The 21,649-nt window shown below is 44.2% G+C and overlaps 1 protein-coding gene across 1 annotated transcript in view; it reads left to right on the top strand.

Annotated features, from left to right (window-relative positions):
* The window catches only part of adgra1b (adhesion G protein-coupled receptor A1b), a gene marked incomplete at both ends in the record, with an annotated part of 168,525 nt that extends 157,798 nt beyond the window's left edge, over nucleotides 1-10,727 (top strand). The window contains 2 exons of the mRNA XM_083987586.1: nucleotides 8,847-8,942; nucleotides 9,287-10,727. Coding sequence (XP_083843712.1) covers nucleotides 8,847-8,942; nucleotides 9,287-10,727 — 1,537 coding nt within the window. The remainder of the gene's footprint in view (nucleotides 1-8,846; nucleotides 8,943-9,286) is intronic.
* Nucleotides 10,728-21,649: the final 10,922 nt, after the last annotated feature.

Here is a 21,649-nt window from a genome sequence, read left to right as displayed (position 1 = left end):
ATTGTGTACCTGAAATAGCATTGACACTGAAGCTGAGCAATATACTGCTGTGGACAGGAATTAGCCACTTCAAAAGCTAAAGAATGCAGTGCTATAGTTTGACTATTTTCTCTGTCAAACAGCCATTTCCTTTGGAGTGGCATTTTTTTTACTCTTGAGCTGAAATGATGTGCAAAGTACATTGTGTTTGCTTGTAGGTAGTAATCAGTTAGTATTAATTAAGTGATATTAGCATTTCTGTGTGGATTTTCTTTTGGATGGGATGTTTTTCCAGATGGTCTAAATTCCTAGCCCCCCTTTTCCACCCACCTGCCTTACCTAACTTTATCTGAATTAGTTTGCAAATAATTTAAACCTTTAATGTACCTTTGCCATCCACTATAAAATCAGTTGAAAGGACAGTTGAAACCTGACGATAGTGATGAAGACAGAGATTTGGAGCTCATCTAAAATGAATGTGTCGTATACCAGACAAGAAGAGTTCACCAGTCCAGTTAATGTGTGTTTGTTCTTTTTTTTTAACCCTTTTTATTTAAGAAACAAATTTAAACAATTATAAAAACCTCAGATTTTGCAGTTTTCCCACAGGTATATCTACATCGCGTTGCCTGGAGAAGCTGCAGTCTGTAGTAAATGTTTTAGCTCAGTTATTCTGTTTGAGACTTCCTCCAGCCCTGTAAGGTAAGAAGGCAGGAATGTCAGGAGGAGGGGGAGGAGGAAGGATGAAGAAGAAGCGAATAACTTAAAACAACCTGTTACTATGGCATCACCCCAAAACGCTGTAACTAATTAGCTCAGGTCCCCAGGAGAATGCTGAGCCAGGAGCTTTATCACAAATCGAAATGTATTTAACCTTTTGACCCATTTCATTCCTATTTGCTTAGACACACACATCAGAATGGAATTTCTGCTTTTTTCCCTACTATTTCTCAATTTCATTCCCTCTGTGCTTACTCCAGACATTTGGCATGTGTAAGAGGATCAGCTTTTGGACACGTGCGGTGCTCTTCCTCTGCAGTGAGAAGGTGCTGTGTGAGCTCTTCTTGCACATCGCAACTGTGCTGCAGAGCTGAACTTCAGAAGCTTCCAGGAGAAATCCCGTTATGGGAAGGTTTTAGAGCAGAGATACGGAGGGTGAACAGAGGGTGCTCCGTGACAAATGCTTGTTTGTCATCTTGTATTCACTGCCATTTTCTTAAAGCTGTTGGAAGATATCAAGCGCTGCTCCAGTCGCTTGAATTTTCATGAACTTTCTGAAGAATTTTTTTTTTTTTGGAAGGAGACACAGCGAATGACCCCACACATGAAAATTATTTAAACATGAGGAGCTGCACTTGATATGAACCCTGCTGGAGTATCTTAGAGAAGGGTGGGGGGGTTCAGAGGATTCAGAGGAATGTGACATATGTAGCACTCCCAAGATATTTATAACCAATATACCTGAAATGAATATCTATAAAGAATCTAAAAACTCAGCTGCATCGTATATCTGACATTATTAAAGGTGCTCAGTAATATCCACAGAGAGCCACTGAGGATAAGGTCCCCGTCAGATAAGAATCCCCTCAACCTATAAGCAGCACTCTCCTGGCAAAGCAAATCCTCTGACACCTGCATGATTTGGGGAGAGTGTGTGTGTGTTTGGGGGGGGGGGGGGGGGGTTGTTATATGGAACATTCTTGAGACTCTCCCATCATGCACTGCTTGTGAATGAGATCATTTGTCTTGGGGCACGTGGAGGGATCGTGTGGCGCAGCAGTCAAGTTGATCCACAGTGATTGACTGTAATGCTCCCCGTCAGACAGGCTCATGCAATGAGACTTAGCAGCTGGAGACAAATCAATTTCTCCTCTGAGCACCCCCACCCCACCCCCTCCCAACAACCAACCTATTCCTCCTCATCCACCTCTTCTCCGGTCTCTCCGCTCCTGACGGTGTCTGCTGGCGTATCCAGCGGACCATCACACTGACCTTTGTCAGAAATCTGCTTCACTGTGTTGGACCACACACATTAAACGCCTCTGTTCATGCTATTAACTGGCAGTTAGTATCTATAGTGTGATGGTGGGAGGGGGGGGACTCATTCCTCTAAAGTAACACTTCACCTCCAGACAACAATTTCCGTCTGCTTGGAAAACTCCAGATATGAACTATAAACAGGTGAGGTTAGAAAACAGAATGAAATTATCCTGCCTGTATACCGTTGTCTTGAGTTGGATTTTAAGTATGTAGTAGTACGAGTGGCTGACCGTGCATGAACTATGAGATAAAGTGTCTATCAAAAATGAAGCGGCAGAACATCTGTGTAGACTCATTAAAGGGCTGTCATCACTGAACAACAGGGGGTAAAAATAATATTCTAGACTGGAACAGGAAATATTTAAACATTTTTTGAAATACATTTGGCCCCTTTCTTGGCGTGTCACATGACTGACAGTGACTAACACCACTCTCAGTCGTGTCAGTCACTGAGCTAAGCCAGTAAGTGGCTAAGTTTAGCCCTGTGGATGTAAACGGGGGGGAAAAGCTACTTCTAAATCAGTGCACTCACATGTAGTACTACTCTGTGTTAACAGGGATGTCAAACACTGCAGTCGTGGGGTGTCGTTTAGCTCAGTTGGTAGAGCAGCCGCCTCATGTACAGAGGCTACAGTTCTCGTGGCAGCTAGCCCCGTATCAAATCCCAACTCGGACGGCCCTTTGCTTCATGTCATTCCCCCTCTCTCTGCCTCCCCATTTCCTGTCTCTCTACTACTACACTATCGATTAAACTTGGGATAGTTCAACATTTTGGCAAATTGGCCCATTGCCATAATCCTTATAGTCATAGCAGTAGGTTTGTTACCTTTAATTGTCGGTGCAAGCTATTTTTAGAACGGCAGAGCAGAGCCGTGAGCTGCTCAGAGCTACGCTGCGGAGGCTAATGGGATTTCTTGGTTTCCCTCATCAAACTCAGCAAATACACAATCCAGCAACTCCAAAGCGTTCTCGTGGACAAGTTGTGACCTGCACATTCACCACGCTATGAGATAATAACGGAACGTTACGAGACAAAGTTGTTTTCGAGGTAAACTCATGCAACCGCTGATGCTTTCAGGGGCAGTTTTTCAGCAAGCAGTCTCTGCATTTACCTCGAAAACAACTCTACTTGCGACCACAGAACAATTTTAAAATTAGTCCGGAGCCCATAAATGAACATTGAAAAAACGATATATTCTTGAACAAAAACTTCCACACACTGCATGTATGGACGGTATGAAATGAACTGATCATGGGTGACCTAATATCTGAGGTAAACATTGATTATGACTGGAAATGCCCTTTAAATGGCCAATATCGTGTCCGATTACGATCGAAAGTGTCCATTGTTTTAAAGCAGAAGTAAGCGATCCGGTCGTTTTGGCTAACTTCTTGTCAGCCGATGGAGTTAGCAGTCCCCGCCCTCGTCCCTACGTCAACACATTCACGCGCATCCCTTGGCTGCACACACAGAGAGGACCGCCCCTTTATGCCGTTCTCTCTCCTCATTGGATAAAGGTTGTAGGATACAAGGAAAGTTTTCTCCTCGGCTTACAGCAGAGCAGAGTGACTGACAGACCCGTGTTTCAGACCAAACACTCTATGTAAGTGATTGCTGTCGGAAGATGTAACTATTTAAGACTTATATTAACTCATTGAGTGCCGCGCTCCTTTCCAAAGTTTTAGTCAAGTGTACCGGCAATTTAGACCATTTTTGACTTTTTATGTAGAGCCATAGTGTATTCTATATTATTGCCACCAACACATACTGTAGCTCAATTGAAAGGTTTAACTTAATGCTTCAAATGACCACAAACCGTTTGTTTCTACGTGCCTCCGTTCCTGAGAAAACTCAAGCTAAACATGGCTGGGTTTCACCAAAATCCCTCCTTTTTTTCTAGAAAAGGAGATAGAGCGTCTTTTATGAAAGGTGCGCTGTTTGTGTCTGTCGCTCTTCTGACACTCGCATTTCTGGATCAAAGGGCTCGTATAAGATAAATATATACAACACTGGTTGTTCTATTCACAAATCCACCAGCGGGGGCGGGGGGGGCTAGCCTGATGCATCAGCCGCTTATTTCATTACATTTCAAAAAGCGTCTGAACCTGAGCCATAGGGATTCGTTTGCTTCCGGGAGGCGGTTGCTTACATTTGCTTCAACTAATCGCTGCTGCTTGGTGGTCACGTGTGCTATACACCGGTTAAGCTCATAGGTTAATCTTGAGCGCTTGAGTTCAACGTCATCGCCTTCACTTACCCGTCTGTTCGCTGATTGGTCCGTCCGCTCTGGCGGACGGAGCAAACCGAAACGCATTGCTAGTGTCCTGACTACATTGTTGAGGCAAATGAAATTTGCCGGAACCAGTAGGCGGCGCTAGCCTGGCTAGGGGGGGGCGCCACTAAACAACAATAACACAGACGCACCGTGCCATGTCACAGCCACTCGCCGCGGAGCGTGAGGGTCTGTCGGCCACCGCGGCTCGCGAACAACGGTCCCGCCGGTGGTCGCGGTCCTGCTGTGGTACGGGTCGGTGGTACCGGTCTGCTTTGGCCCAGAGACCATCAGATTTTACCGCGGGAGGACTTTGGGGAGGACACGGTGTTGCTCGAGGTGAAGACCGGGCGGGACTGTCGGCTGAGAGCTTCCTGGTTCAGCTCCGAGCTGCTGCAGCAGCGCGGGTGAGAGCAGAGCAGCTGCGGAGCAGCTGCGCTGCATCTGCATGCAGAACTCCGTTTGCAGAAGCCGAGTTATGATAAAAACTTCCAGATCATGAGCTGTCATGTGACTTTGATCGTCATCTATTTCAGTTCTCCTCGTCGTAGAGTCCCCAAATTTACATATAATGTGTATTAAAGTGTCTATTTTCATAATATAAAAAAAAAGCAAAAAACGAAAAATCTCCTTTTTGGCACTCAACGCATGGGAACGAAAAACGAGAAATTACGTGGTTGGCACTCAATGAACATTCCGCTTACTTCTGCTTTAAAGTTAATTTTCTACCATTGTAAAAAAAAAATAATAATATGTTGCTGGTACATGTAACATGTGACCACAATGTGAATAAACATGTGCAGTTTTGTGCACTTAAAATAGCATCTGTGAGTATGTGCAAAATGAGACACATCACTTGGCTCTGTCCACAGGGTCAAATATCTGCTAATGTCTATATTTTTTTAAATATGTTTATTTGATCAAATTAGTTCATTAGTTTTAGGTGTTAGTGGGTGAATTCACTTACCTTCAGAAAGCTGATTTAAAGCAGAAGTAAGTGGTCCGGTCGTTTTCGCTAATCCTGCGTTCCAGGCAGGCTTTTGAAATCGTAAATTACAGCTTCAAGTCACAACTTACGACTTTGTAGCGTTCCAGGCAACCCACTCGTGTTTTTCCGACCTGTTTTACCGGTGAAAGTCACTATAACGGCCACTCGTAACTTCCGACCGGTGAACTCGTACCAGATCGAACTGGTACGACTTCACGGTCGGAAAAATACGAGTTGCCTTGAACGCACCATAACAGTCCTCGTCCCTACGTCGCCACATTCACGGCGTCCCTTGGCTGCACACACAGCCCTGCATGCCGTTCTCTCTCCTCATTGGATAAAAACTGTAGGATACAATAAATGTTTTCTCCTCGGCTCAGAGCAGAGCAGAGTGACTGACAGACCCGTGTTTCAGACCAAACACTCTATGTAAGTGATTGCTGTCGGAAGATATAACTATTTAAGACTTATATTAACACAAATATATCACTTACTTCTGCTTTAACTTGTTTCCAGTCTTTATGATGCTAGCTTCATCTGGCTCTGCTGCTGGCTATCTGCTATATATAATAGCAGTGATATCAATATTCTCTGGACCCAAAATTTATTTCCCGAAATGTTAAACGAGCTGCTTTAAAAAGCTCCATCTGTTCATTAAAGGGCACTCATGCATGCAGATTTCAGTCCAAGGCTCGTTACATACATTGCTGTTGCATAGTCTGCTTTTACCCATCAGCCTTTGCCCTTTGCTGGAGCTTTATGACCACCACTTGTCTCCCTAGCTGTGCTATGTATATCCTGGAGCAGGTCCAGAGAGAGGACAGCACATAGTCACCAAACAGAGGACAGTGCATCAGCAGAGGCACAAGGTTGGGGGGAGTCACTGTAGCTTCTGGCTAAAAGGCACTTCAGGGTCTATTTATATCAGATAATTACTGTTCCTAAACTCTCTGAAAAGCATGACTCTGCATACACAGCCATTTTGTCAGAGTTTGAAGGCCTTTTTTAATAGAATGGCCAGCAAATAAATAAAAAAAAAATGTGTGAAAATGTGTGTGGTGAGAATTTGAATGTGAAGAGCAGCGTTCTGTACAGACCCAGGATACCAGTAGACTGTCATTTGATCACACATGCGATACATTTTCTGTGTGTGTGCTACACATGTACACACAGGCCTGTATAGGAAACACAAGGAGGCTTTCCTGGAGGAGATATAGGGGAATGAGGGTTATAAAGCACAGGGCGCTTTAACATCCACTAGTTCTTCTCATTTATGCTTATCTGGCTGACGGGTGTGTAAATGGCTTTCTGTTGGAGGAGGGTCCCCTGAGGGAACTGTTCCACTCATAGACAGTGACAGGCCAGTAATACCGCTGCCTAACCCCCCCCCCCCAACCACCCAACCACCTCTCACCAACCGGCCCTGACAAACATCTTGATTGTAATTGAATTTTTGGGACGGCTGCTGTGTGACGGATGACAGATTGGTAGAGAGAGAGAGAGAGAACGAGAGAGAGAGACGGAGACAGAGGGAGGAGACTGAGGATGAAGATGGAGGAAGATGGAGTGGCAGAAAGGTTAGAGCAGTGACAGAGGTTTAGATTGAACAGAAAGGACGAGGAAATAGCATAGTGTTTTATAGGAAAGTGGATGACAGTGCAGAGAGAGAGGACGAGGGCGCCGCAGAGAGGGAGCAGCTTTGTTTGTGCACTGAATTCTTAAAGCCGGTGGTATATTTGCTGTGACGCAACTGTCGCCGTTCACATACCTACCAGTTTACCAGCAAACATCAGAATATTCTCTGGAAGGGAAACAATGTAAACAGCAGGAGTTCTGGCGTCAACACTACAGCATCCCCCGGGGGTAAGGAGGGACTGTAGTGGTGTTAAGCTCAGTTTCTTTCTTCCACTATTACTGCTGTTCTTTCATGTAGTTTCTTTATTTGATTAGATAATCTCACCGTCACCAAGCTCTCTTTTGCAAGTAAGACTTTTTAATTGCATCTTGTGGGTGCACGGTGGTAATTTCAGCGCCAGCACACGGCCGTGATGCTCACACCAAGGCGAGATACAAGCATATGTGCGTCAGTGCCTTAATGCTGTGCTCAGACTGCAGCGCTGTGTGAAAAAGTTGGGCCACAGCAGGGGTGACTGTCGCAAAGGGCTCTGGCCAAAACAGCTCAGTCAGAACAGCAACATGCTGCAACTTAAGTGCAACTGCACCATTGCTCTGCACTGTGAATGTCATATTTCTATTTTCTGCCAACCACTCCTCATGGTACATTAATAACAGTTGTGCAGTGTTATGGTGACTGATAAGACTTAAAGGTCCAGTGTGTAATATTTGTCAAGGTTTATTGGCAAAATCTGAATATACTACCAATTTGTATAGGTGTATAATCGCTATAAAATAAAATCAGTTTGGTTTTCAGAGCCTTGTAATTCTTCTTTTATGTACATATAGCAAGGGTCTTGCTTAGAGAGTGTCGCCATCTTGTGCTGCCATGTTTGTATGGAATGGAAAATCCAGCCAACCAGAGAGCACGTTTCAAGAGTTTCACGTTCACAAATAAACAATATAATTATTTAATAGATAAATAATATAATGATACATGTCACTGTTTTCCCTTAATTTTACACACTGGACCTTTAAAACTTCTGTATTCTGCAGTATTTACTAAAACTGATATTCCAGCATTGTATTATTATCTCTCAGGTGCCTGAAAAAACACAACCCACCAACGTACAGTACACTATTGTTGTGTATGAATGCAGCTTAACCCATCAGAATGGTTCCTGTTGGAACAGGAGATTGTGATCACTGCTCCCAGCCAGTTAAAATGTTGATTGTTTCTTGGTTTGTCTTTTAAGAGAGCTGCAGTGGCATGAGGAAAATAAATCAAACTAACTTGAGGATGCAACTTCAAAGGTACAAAGTGTTACCGTGCGTGTACAAAGCTGAACAGTTAAATTTCTACCCACTTCTAATCCAGGTTTCTTTCTACGTCTCTCATGCTGTCATGAGCAGCAGATGCTTTAAATTGCAGCAATGAGTCCTGACAAGCACTTTCATCGACAGGAAACAGATTTGTTTTCCCGGTGAAACTTTAGTCGTTAATTTGGAGCAAAGAAAACAAACTATTGGTGTGATCGCACCCACAGAGCGTGATCACAAACAAACACACCAAAAAAAAAAATCGCACACATACATAGGTGTTGAGGTATTTTGGGATGGTCATGTTTGAGGAAAAGTGGGAGAAAGGATATCTGACAAATGTGTCCACACGTCTGCTCCTCAGCGTCATGATTCGTTCTTTAAATTGAGAGAAAGCAGAGTTGTTTGGTGCGAGAGCTTCACTCACCGCACAAGACTGTAATCGTATCTGTCACTTTGTCTGTTTGGATCTTGCTGCTATTATCTCTGTCTTGCGTCTAATGCTGTTTCTCAGTCATATTTTGACAGTGTGCTGTTGTAATCCAGAGATACAGGATTTGTGAATGTTTTTTTCACAGTCTTAACACTTTGGTCTCGTCTCTTCCTCTGTTTGTCTCTCTGTCCCCTCACAGATTTTATTTGGTCAGCGGTGGAGTGCCCCTCATCATCTGCGGGGTCACAGCAGCCGTCAACATAGACAACTATGGCAGCGGGGAGCAAGCACCATAGTAAGTCCTAGATTTACTTCAGTTCTCAAGGTTAAATTACGCCCACTGTTGATTTTATACACCTCAACAAAGCGCTTTCCTCATTAGTTGTTATTAATTATTTCCAAAAATAAACCTTTTTTTAAGAACAAAGGTGGGTATGTGTTTTTATAGACTCCATGTTTTGACACACACATCCACTGTAAGGCTTTTGTTCCCCGTTGGTGCGTGTTTGAATTAGTTTTTCTCTGAAGTCAAAACAGCAACAACCTAGATGTTGTGTGTTTTATATTGAGGCTGTTTGCATTGTAGATACATGTTAGAATCCAAGTATTAAAAGGTGCCGGTGTTGCTGTGTGTTGCAGCTGCTGGATGGCCTGGGAGCCCAGCCTGGGGGCCTTCTTCGGCCCCGTGGCCTTCATCGCCCTGGTGACCTGCATCTACTTCCTCTGCACCTTCATCCAGCTGCGGCGACACCCCGAGAAGAAGTACGAGCTCAAGCAGCTGACGGAGGAGCAGCAGAGGCTGGCTGCGGTCGACGTGCCCACTCACTGTCATCAGGGAGCCGAGCCCGGCGCCCTGGCAGCCCAACCCGGTGGGAGCCACTGCCCCGCAGGCTGCCCCGGCGTCCCCATCAACCCCGCGCTGCTGGCCAACGAGCACTCCTTCAAGGCTCAGCTCCGGACGGCGGCCTTCACCCTGTTCCTGTTCCTGGCCACCTGGACCTTCGGCGCTCTGGCCGTGTCGCAGGGCCACTTCCTGGATATGATCTTCAGCTGCCTCTACGGTGCCTTCTCCGTCACCCTCGGCCTCTTCATCCTCATCCATCACTGTGCCAAGCGTGACGACGTCTGGCACTGCTGGTGCTCTTGCTGTCCCGGCCGGCGAGCCAACGCCTGCTCCGGCGCCCACGGGCCGGCTCAGGCGCGGCCCAAGGTCAACGTGAACGGAGATACCCCCGGACACGGCCACGGCCACAGCCACTGCCACCACGACTCGCCGTGTCAGGGGAAAACGCCGATAAGCTGCAGTCACGGCAGCTTGAGTCACTGTAAACACGCCGCCCTGCCGTCGTCGCAAAACCACGTGACGTGCCTGGCGCCGGTGACGCCGTGCTGCGCCGCCCTGCACAGCCAGCAGCTGATGGAGGAGGAGCCGGCGGCGACTCACGTGCTGCTCCACGCCGACCCCGAGGGCTACAGGCCGGGCATCCAGCTGCACCCCTGCCTAAAGAGCAGCACCAGGACTAAAAGCCGTCACCTCAGCCGCCGGTCGGCCTCCGGCACGTGCGGAGCGGCGAGCGAGAGGGAGTACGCCTATCACATCCCCTCCAGCGTGGACGGAGGCAGCGTGCACAGCTCACACACTGACAGCCCCCACAGCACACACGAGCGTCATGCCCACATCTGTCCACACCTGGCCCACGAAGGCCACCACGACGGGCATCACACGTGCCACGCCGCCGCCGCCGCCGCCGCAGCCACCACGCACGAGGCCCTGGCGTGCCATAACCCCTGCCACAGGCACATCTGCTGTGCCAAGGCAGACCTCCTCCCATCCCTGTGCCCGGCGGAGGCGGGCGACACGGGCATCTTCTTGTGTGGCTGCGGCAAGGTGGCCGAGGAGGAACCCATGGCGACACATCACCACCTGGAGATGCACGCAGCGCGCAGACAATCCTACCCCCAGAACCCGCCCAATCAGAACGGGATTCTAAAAGGGGGCCTGCACGAAGGACTCCTGTACACCTCGGACAGCACAGGGAATATACGCACTGGACCCTGGAAGAACGAAACTACTGTGTAGTGTGGGGAAAAAGAAAAAAAAAACATGGGAGAAAAGCAGCACCCCTGCCTCATCCCCCCAAAATAAACCCTTGCCTCCCTTTCTAGAATAAAAAAAAAAGAATTGAACAACGTTTTAAACATCACAATCAGCGTGGGATATTTTTCTTTTGATGTCCTCATGTTTTTATGTGTGCTGTTTTACTGTACAGAAATCTGCTCTCATGTAAACGCTCCTGTAGAGCATCCATTCACAGAACAGAATCTCCTCTATCAAGAAGAATTTGTGGAATATGTGTCACATCATGACCATCAGATGTAATTGAAGGTATCTCCATTGTTCCATATTACTACAGATCTCTCTCTATATATATACAAGAAAATGAATGGTCGTATGTATGAATATGTGTGTTCGTGCTCAAAGGCAACACGCTGCAAGATTTTTTTACACTTTGAATCTGAATCCATTAAATAGTCTACGACGACGGTGAACCTCCAGTACTTTAAAGAACTCTTGGCATCCATGTTTTAGACGACTTAAACCAGCAATTTTAGACTTCATGGGTATTTTTGCCATTCAGTCAAGCAACTGTGAATATCTACTAGAGATTTTCTAAATAATATACAAAGATGCTGTCGCTTGCCAGAGATGTGTGGATGCTAGTTAAGTTGTGAAAATTCAAAACAACAGAAAAAGAGAAGTGAAATTAAGCTTCCTCTTCCAGGTCGATATTGATCGTGCTGTCTGTATGATGTCTTCACTGGTGTGTTTCTCTTTTCTTTTTCTTTTCCCAAGAGAAGTAAATAACGACAGCGTCAACAGCGACAGCGTTTCGTGGCCATTGTGAATAGAGAGTTGCTGTCACTGGAACCAGTGCCATTTTTATTAACACTGTGCCACATAGAGCCGCGTCCTCACAGCCAGTTCATTGCCAAAACTAGCGTGCAGGGTTTTTTTTTTTTACTCTCTCTTCAGCTCAGCTCGCACACGCTACACGTGACATTGTAAGCATACGGTTCTTTGTAAAATCAAACACTCTGACGTTTTTCTTTTTTTGTTTGTTTAGTTTATTTAGTTTTTCTTAGGAAAAAGAGTGTGAATGTGATTATAGAAGAAAACCAAGCTGCTTAAATGTCACTTTGGGGAAACCTCCCCTGTTATTTTCCCTCAGCTAATAAAACATCTCAGCCAAACTCACCCACCATTGGCTAAAGCCACAAAATGACACATGGCAGAAGACAGTGCAAATGCAATCCCTTTATATTTTATCTGTTTTTATTTTTGTCTCATAAGAGCCTCAAAGCATGCATGCCTTGTTGTACGTAGCTATGTGCTATATTTTAACAGTGTAACTGAATGCCCGTCCATGAACATATTATTTGCCTTGACCCGATAAGACTGCTGCAGCTTGCCATATATCATTTTTGACACACTCTTGGATTAAAAGCCTAGTTCCCAACAAATACTGTACTATTTCCCATTACTAATCTCCATTTAACAATACATTAAGCTTAGGTTTATCCTAGGATCCAGTCCAGAAAAATCATAATGCTCCCAGTTCTGCTTTAGTAGATAACTTGTTGTGTCAGCAGAGAGGTTGAAGTATGGATCTCTTTTTTTATTTATTTATTTTTTTGTGGGGAAGGGGGGGCCATGAAGGTCACATTCTCTTTGAAGAATTGCCACTCTGAAGAGAAGGCTCCGTATTGGTGTAGCGGCTCTTGTTTGTTTTCTGAATGATGGTATTGAGTGTGATGCTCCACACAGGACCTGTCATTCATTTCATCTGAAAAAGCCTAACTCAAAAAAGAAAACTGTACACCCAAGCAGTGCATATAACCTCACAGCAAACCCTGCTCTAGCTAAACCACGTCAGCATGCACACCATCTCTTTCTCCATCTTGTGCACTCTCGTCCGTGTATATAGAATTGGTTTCTGATGAATTATTTTATATGAGATTTAAGATATTTAAGAATAAAATAAGTCTATATGTAAAGAAAGTTGTATGGGAAAAAAAACTGACCTCTCAATGTTAATACTCAGTATCTGAGTTTAGAAAATGTCTCGTTTTGTTTTCAAATGCATTTTTTTCTGTTGCAATTTGAGTTGATTTCATAAAGTATGCAGACTCGCCATGTGTTGTGAGACTTATCCTGTCATATCAGAAATAGAAATGCACTACACATAACAACATTTGGCCTGCCGGAATAGAACGTGTCACTTGCAGTATGTTTATTATAGAGATGTTTGTTCAGACAGAAAGATTTGAATTAAAAAAAGTGACTTCTACAGAGAAAAGAGAAATATTAATGTGATATTCCCTTCATTTGGATGGCAGGCGCTGAACAGTGAAAGGAGGCCCTGGTAGACATCAAAGATGATGCATGAACCTCATAGCTTCGCACAGGGCCAGTGGAGTTATTTCCAGGGTCTGGGACAAAATGGGATATTATGGACCCAACTTAGGAGTTATAAAACAGTGGCCCACAATTGATCATACAATACAGGCTCCTAAGAGCCAACCCAGATGCTGGCAGTCAGCCGCCATGACTTTATAGTTATTGGAAAGGGATTTGTAACAGTATCACAACAAAAGATTTGAACGAATCAGCCTCTCCCACAGAAACCCACATTAAACTCAGAGGAGATTGGTCTAGGTTAATTGCTGTACAACATGTGTATTTGCTGGTGGTGTGTCCTAGGAGCAGCCTGAGCTCTTCAGTGTCTGTGAGAGACCACGTGTTTGGTACCATAGGCCCCCGTAGGCCACCCTTTCTGTTGTCATCAGTAGCGGATGTACTGCCCTAAAACGAGCTCGCAGACTTAGTTTGGGCTCAACAGACGGCTGCTGGAATATTCACCTGTGGTACTGTGACAAAACCTAAAGCCAGTTTTCACTTTTTTCTACATTGACACAGATTCCAATAAATGTATTTTTTCACCATGCAACGGATGAGAGCGTCTTTGGCTTGTGTTTGTTTGTCTGCCGTGTGTGCTTGTGTGTAGATGTGTGTGTATGAGCAGAGCAGACATTTAACTTACATGACAATGGATGTGAAGAAAAAAAAGCCTTTTTTTTTTTGCCTTTTCAGTTTTGAATGTACTGTGTTTATTTCTTCTGACAGCCTGATGGAGATTGAGATGTCTTACGGACACAGGGGAGAAATTCAAATGATAGCAGGCTTGACTGCCACTGTGCGTTTGGTGTGTGCGTGTGTTGTGCATTCTCATACCATGTACACATACATGCACAAGGATCCACATGTGCACCGCCCAGGAAATGAGACAGTGTGTCTTCTGTGTGTCACCCACGTTTGACAGGCCATGAAACACCTGAGCACATTTAATATTCAGCTGGATTTTTTATTTTTCTGGTCCAAGGCCACGCATCTCTCTCTCTCTCTCTCTCTACCCGCCCAGCCATCAGATTATTCGTCTGACTGAAAGTCATGTGAAATGTCAGACCCCATCTCTCCTCCTCTGTCGGCCATGAGGACCCAGACTGAACATGAGTACTGCAGGGTGTCCATCAAAGGTGAGTCATGGACGTCTGAAGCTGAATTACTGTGCCGAATGAGCTGCAGTGGTGATTATATCAATAATGAATAAAAGCCTACAACGGCTTTTAATAACCAGGTGTGTCTTTGAACTAGTAAGTGTGTATTTCCTCTGCAGAGTCAGTAAAGCAAAAAGCTGCTTCACCATGTGGTTGTGAGACTGCAGGCTGCGGTACGTTGAACTCGGTGGTTGGCGGAGGGAGAAATTGGCCCAGGACGGCATCTGTTTCATTAAAAATTAATCTGGTTTTAGTAACACAGATGTGTGTTTATGATACAATTAACTGTGTTTTAATTTCCTGTTGTAATAAATAGGTTTGTAAATAGGACTATGAGCAGAGAGAAGGGGGGAGATGGTGTGAGCGTGTCTGTTAATGCATGCATGCTCCCGAGAAGATGAGATGTTGCATTTTTTGTTGTTGTTTTTGGTTTTTGTTTGTTTGTTTTTTCCTGCAGGCAAGCATGAGTAATCAGATCTGGTGTAACAAGCAGAAATTCATGAGGCTGATCTAATTTAACTGAAGGTTTATGCAGTTATGTGTGAATACACATATCTATGACGTCTGCATGATGCATATATGATCCAGACCTGATTTTAGAGTCTCTTTGTAGGCCCGTCTCTTGACACTTGTGATTTTGTTTTTCATTGACAGGAGGGAGAAGGCTTTCTTCAAGTGTGTTGAATAACCCGACAACATATAGCACATAAATGGATTGGGTTATTCTCTGATGCACGCACGTAGGCTATGCTCTGCCTTAAAATAATCACAAATCATCTTTGATTTCTTGTAGACCTCTTGTCTCTGAGGCTGCAGCTCCTTCTCCCTCTCTCTTTTCTGCTCCCCGCATGTTTAGCTGCTCTCTCTCCAACCTAATAACAAAAGCCCCGCTCCTCCAGCTCCAGCCTTGGCAGACAAGACTTGTGATAGAAGTGCTGTGATCGTCATGCTAATGCCGTCCTTGACTTAAATAACATGCACGACACTTGCCGGGCAGAGGAGCGAGAGGCAGAGCTGCAGAGAGAACGGAGAGGGGTTGAGAGAGAGAGGGGGTTGGGGGGGTGGGGGTGGAGGCGATGGTTAGTTTGAGGCTTATGGGAAGAAAGAAACAGAGAGGTGGAGAGATCAAAGAGAAGGGGGAGACAGAAAGAGGTGGGCAAAACTTCTTATTAGATAGCATCACTTGGTTTCTTGGAAGCTGCATTTCTAATGTGTGTGTGTGTGTGTGTGGGAGGGAGAGAGAGGGAGTGAGTGAGTGTTTGAGGCTACTGCAGCAGCGGAAGGTAACTAAATACACTCAAGTGCTTGAATCACTGATTTTACACATGAAAATCAGTGTTCTCATTTTGAGAAGAGCCGCTCAGCCCATGTAAACAGTTTTATAAGTACTTGCATTTCTCTGGAGGAGCTTTGTCAAGTCAGGGAAAAAATATCCTGATGATGTCACAGTGATGTCATCATCTCACCATGAGCCGGATAGTCAAAGATGTGACAGAAAGGCTGTGATATAAATGGAAGAATGACGAGTTTGAAAGGCGCAGGCATTTGGCATTCAAGCCCTTCATTATGTGTGAAAAGCACTGACATCCAGCTTGGCTCTTCCTATCATGGAAGATCCACAAAAACCAGTAACTATGGATACCAAAGTGTACAACTGTTCAGTGTAATTAAGCCCCCATTAAATGGATATGTTGCTGTATTGTCAGTGCACAACATTCTAATCCCCACACAGGCAACTGTGTAATCACGCAGTCGCCCTCATGTCAGTGATGAACACATCATTGACATGGAGTTGTATCATTTATCTCTACGACATGAAGAGACAAGACGTCTTTTTTTGTATGCACTATTTAATCAGGAATATTGATTCAATAATGTATTTTTTGAATAATTTGGCATTTTGTTTGTTTTTATTATTAGTCAGGGTTTTTTTTGATGGAGGACATTTTTCCATGTTAAAGCAGGAAAAACTGAATTGAACTTGAATTCCATTTTACTGCCTCAGTTTCATGAATGTTGTCACATTGTCATAGTTTACTGAGACACTGGAACAGAACAGAGCCGTTGTTGATGTTGTTATTAACACTGTACATTGCAATCACAATAGGAGGCAACTATAGTTGCTGGAACAGTTATAATGGTGCAGACAGAAAAGAAAAACTTAGCAACACTTGGATTCTTGGACATTTTTTGTCCATCTGATGATTGTAAGGACAGAATTTGCCATCATTTTAGCTCTGATTTGGTCTCCACCATCTCCCAAGAAGAAAATGTGACTCTAATTTACAAAAATATCTGTGGTCTGTGGAAATTACAGTCTGGAAAAGCAAAAAGCTGAGTCCAGCTGAGAGGAACTGCAGAGCAGAGTGACACAGTTCTGTGGGTTTGTCCCTACAATTGTGCCCTGTTCAATATAATCTCTCAATAACATAAGACATATTGATAAGTGCAGCTATGCATAAATATCTGATGCTTCTGCTGAGAATGTAGCCATATGGATGATGCAGTCAGAGAGATGCAGTAATTGATGGCGGCTCTTGTTGCTCTGTCATCCTTCATTTTTCATTTGAAGGAGACAGCAGGTTTCTCCTTACACAGACTTGTGCTGGAGTTGTTTGCCCGGCGGACAGAGGGTGGGATGTATGCTAATCCAGTGCACAGGGGCTACGAACATGCGAAAACAAAAACAGCTATATTGGTTTACTTGGTTGTCATAGCTGTGTTTTGCCTCAGTGTATGTCGCCCTGTGAGGAGGCTGCCTTCCAGCCAATCGCTATCTTTCAGCTTCCCCCAAGAAGACCTCCGAAGACTTACATCCCCTCTCTAAGTACATGAAAGTAATGAACAAAAACCCCAGCCTATTTCACCAAGCTCAGCCCCATTCTGCTATTTCACAGTGGCTTACTGTCAACACAGCCGCACCTGAATTTCACTCTGTGATGTGACAATCTGTAGGTTGCTTCTCATTCTGGCAACAACAAAAAAAGAAAAGACTTTGACGTCTCAGTGAGTGACATGTCTGAATGTTTCCTTTAACTTGTGTTCTCGTCACAGCCATTGGCCCCCACTGCGCTATTCAATTCCTTCATGCATCAAATCCTTTGTGAGTATTGTGATGCATGCCAAAGACTAAGTCAGGTAAGTGTGAGTATTACTGGCTTCTCTAACTAAAAGCTGCGCGTTGGCTTCGGAGGGAGCCAATAGCTGCCAGTCTGTGTTGTTCTATGTGTTTGACAGTCCTCCCTCGTATCTCCCCTCCCTCCCCCGCAGCCCCTCTTTGTTATTTATAGCTTGCTCTAATGGTGACGCAACACGGTACAACTGCAAGGGAGCAAAGAATCATGTGATGGTTTTAATGCAACAATCCAGTGGATTATGAGGGGCCTAAGAGGCTGCTACTGCAGTCTGTAACATCAAGGCTCCAACACGACAGCCAGGCAGGGCCGGAGCCCGCCAGCTCCCTCCGCTCCTCCTCCCTCTCTCCCTCCCTCCTTCAGTGGAGAGAGAAGCGGACAGCTGGGGAAGGCATGGTGGGCAAAGAACCAGGGAGCAGGGACGAGAACTGAGAGGATGGAGAGGGAGGAGTGAAGCCAGGAGATTACACTACAGTAGCTGTTTGTTATGGGTGTGTTAAGTTCTACACAGCTGCCAGGAACTGGTGTCCACCTCCTCTACATCCACAAAATTAGGGTTTATCCTCTAAACCTAAGAACTGGTAGGCAAAGGTTGTACATGGAACTGCAAGAATTATAGTTTCATATATGGATTGTATAAAAAACAATGCAACTATGCAAAGAGGGGCCACTGGACATCAAGCATGGCATCCTTTACATGTGAAGATAGGCTATCATGTGCAGAGTGGAGTGAGATGTTATGAAACATTAAATATTATCTAAAAGAACAAAAATATAATACACTGCAAATGTACAAGACGATACTAATGTGTAACTGTATTTACACAGGTTCATTGGAGACCATAAAGGACGCTGAGGTCATGTCCTTGGGCTTTACTATCTTCCGATATTCCTCAGGATGTAATGAGATGTAACCATTTAAAATGATACTTTAATCACATATGACCTGCGTTAATTGGTGGTGTCATATTATTTTCATACTCTTTTCTTGTTATATTCCTTTACTTGTATTTTGGATGTTTCTTTTATTTCTGTTGAGCACATATGATACTGTGCTATACAGAAAATGGTCTTGCTTTGCCCAGTGTTGCTGTCTAGTAAAAGGGGGGAATGCCAAGATATAAATGTTTTATGGTCTTAATTTTCTGTGAGTGGATTCGTCGTGGGATACATATGGTCTCAGCAAAAAAAGAAAAGAAAAGAAAATATCTGGCAACAACTCACAGTCGAGTTTTTCAATTTAGACGCTATATTCCTCTCTCCAGGAATTCACAGCACCAACTGGAAGCTCCAGAAAGTCAATCTGTTATCAGTTTCATTTGTTTTCATCAGATCAGCTCTGGGAATCTCAGATTGCATCCTCCATTTTTTTTCCCCTCTAACTCACAAATGTGTGCACTTGACTCTTTAACAGATGAACGAATGGCCAAAAGCACAAATGTGGATTCTGAGGTGGAGAAGATTCAGAGAACTCCTCTGGGTTTTCCTCTCAATGTGACACAAATCAAATCCTCACTAAGACAAATGCTGCTGCTTCGTGGAGACTTGGAAACTGCTACTGTCATTCACCTATGATATGAAGACAGGCAGTGATGTTAATGCCTGATGTAACATAAGTGTTAGTGGCTTCACCTGTCAACAACGCAAACAGTCAAACATGTGATTGCCAGTCTTGTCTCTGTTTTCAGCTCTTTTCTGCTCTCTATACAGGAATGCCATCTAGTGGTTGAAACTGGTAACTCAAGGACACGAATGGATGTCAGGTCATTGTCTTTATCTACAGGATCATTGGTCAGTCATCTGCAGACTTTAGTTTGCAGCTTTTTAACAGTCGAATTAATGCCTGAAGTTAAAAAAAAAAGTGCAACTCATCAGAAACCAGATGAGGGATTATCTCTGCTACTGCAATTACCAGTCGAATGGAGGGGGAAAAAAATCTGCAAACGGTTGATGTCAAGACCTGAATCAATGTGAAACTTGCATGTATGTTACAAGCTTAATTGCAAGACTGATCTCCCGGGCATGCACCAGTGTCTTGGCTGAGAGCAGCTGATACACAGGGGCATTGATCCAGACCTAAATCACGCGCTGCTTATACACAGACGGGCCTGTGTAATAGATTTGTATTAAGTTAAAGATTAGCCATCGGAAGTAATTAAGTGTTGAGATGGAGGTGAAAAATGTTGCAGCCCTTACAGCCCTTCAAAGCGCAATGCAAATGTGTGCAGGGCTCCTTCCTTTCCTCTGTGACACATCATTGTGTGGCAGGTCCATGGGGGTGGGTTCATAAATGTTTGTCCCAGTGTAACGCATCGAGTCTCAGTGCAGCTGTTTCACTCACGCTCGCTGCAGAGCTTATGCCAGTACATTGTTTTGTCTGCAAGGCCTGATGAATATGCATTTTTATCCCTCCCTGACATTTTTGCCTGAGTGCTTCCCTGCCCTCGTGCAAGCGCACACGCACGCACACACTCACAAACACACCAGTATTTGTGCACCATACAAATCCACACACATACAATGCTGTTTACATAAGGATAAGTTTACTAAGAAGTTATTGTAGCAACTGTAATACATTCAAGAAACCACCTTACATTTTAATTGTATTATTGCAGTAACACTATTGTGGCTGCCATACTAATTATTTCCCTCTTTAAAGTTTGTTATGATTATGTAAGATTTTTTTTGTGGATGATGAAAATACTGTCATAGCAATTGTAATATTCGATATTCTACTTTGAATATACGTAATGACTCTGGGGCTAATTATAGAGATGATCTTTTCTTTTGTCATCACTGTGGGTTGGTGATTGACACAAGACACAATAAGTAGGTCAAACCAGTGGGCCACGCGACCGAAACAAACATTACGATGTTAGGGATCATCCACACAGAGCCTTGCCTACATCCACTGATGATGAGCCCCAGCTTATGTTAACTCTATATCACAGATGCACAGGATTAGAGTTAGATACATTTCTACCTCATGTATAACTGCAGTGGCCTCATCCAGACTGTTTCCATTCCTTCATTTCCTTTTGCCAGTGTGTGATTATGTAATTCCACAGATATCACTGTAGGCCAGTTCTACCCACAAAATGTGTGTTATGCTAAATGAAATTTTAAGTTACAAGATGAACATAGACGCCTCATAGCAAGTGAATTATTGTGTGCCTTTGTGTGCTATTTCTTAACAGTGTTTACCTTGTACCTCTTCGGGGCAGAGGGGCCAACATGCCCCCCCTCCACCTCCTCCGCCCCTTTTTAACAAGGTCCTAGGAAACAGATGTCACTGTTGCTTTTGTCAGATACATGTCTGTGTGTGGAAGTCAAAACCCTGAGCACATATTTCCAAGGTGAGGAGATGAGAGGAAAGGTGAGTGTAGGACCTCTGGGAGCGCTAGAGAAACTTGTGGCAAAGCTTCAACTTCAAGACACTGCTCACTACAACAAATCCTGCCAGGACAACTATGATGTACAACGTGCCTCAAATGCTGATGTGCTGATCTTATACAGTCAAGGGGATGGAGGAGCAATTCAGAGCTAAGAGTTTCATCATCTCTTATTAACTTTGTCTTTCAAAACTGAAAAGTGCATAGTTGTTTATTCCCAATCATATTGAGTATCTGTCTTTTTTGGTATTCTAAGAAGCGCTTGTGTGCATGTTTTGACTTTCTCTCTTAGTTACCATTTCTACTACAGTACATCTATTCAAACCTCATCTCTGATGGTGTAGAAAACATGAAATGCGATGGGGAAAGATGGAAATGGAAGGTTACAGTGTCCTCACACAGAGCTGATGTTTATGACTCACAGTGTTTGCCGGCTGTTTTGGTATTGCATCTTGTCACATTTTGTTTTTCTCAGTAGGTTACACTACACTAACTGTCACGTCGTCCGTATGTTTCCCTGTTTAGTTCAAGTTCTTCCTGCTTTATTTTGAAAACCCCTTGAGTCTTCCTCCGGCCCTCTTGTGTTTCCCACCTGCAATCAGCACATGCCCCGCCTTAATATGTTGTACCTGTGTTTCCTTCTCCTTGTCTGTATACAGTGTATAACCCCCTTGTTCCACTCTTGTCTACCTTCTCCAGTGAGTCTTCTTTCCTCATGAGTCGTTGGTCTTTTCATCTTTTGAGTTCCTTATGTTTTTTTTTTCCTGAGTTGTTTTGTACTTTTGGTTAAAGATTATTTTGTGTTCCTTTTTCATGACTCTACCCGCAACCTTTTGTTGGATGTACTTTCTCTTGGACTG

This window comes from Trachurus trachurus (genome assembly GCF_905171665.1).
Source record: "Trachurus trachurus genome assembly, chromosome: 15".
Lineage (NCBI taxonomy): Eukaryota > Metazoa > Chordata > Actinopteri > Carangiformes > Carangidae > Trachurus > Trachurus trachurus.
The sequence above is the reverse complement of the archived record's forward strand: the minus strand, read 5'-3'. Positions and strand labels throughout refer to the sequence as shown.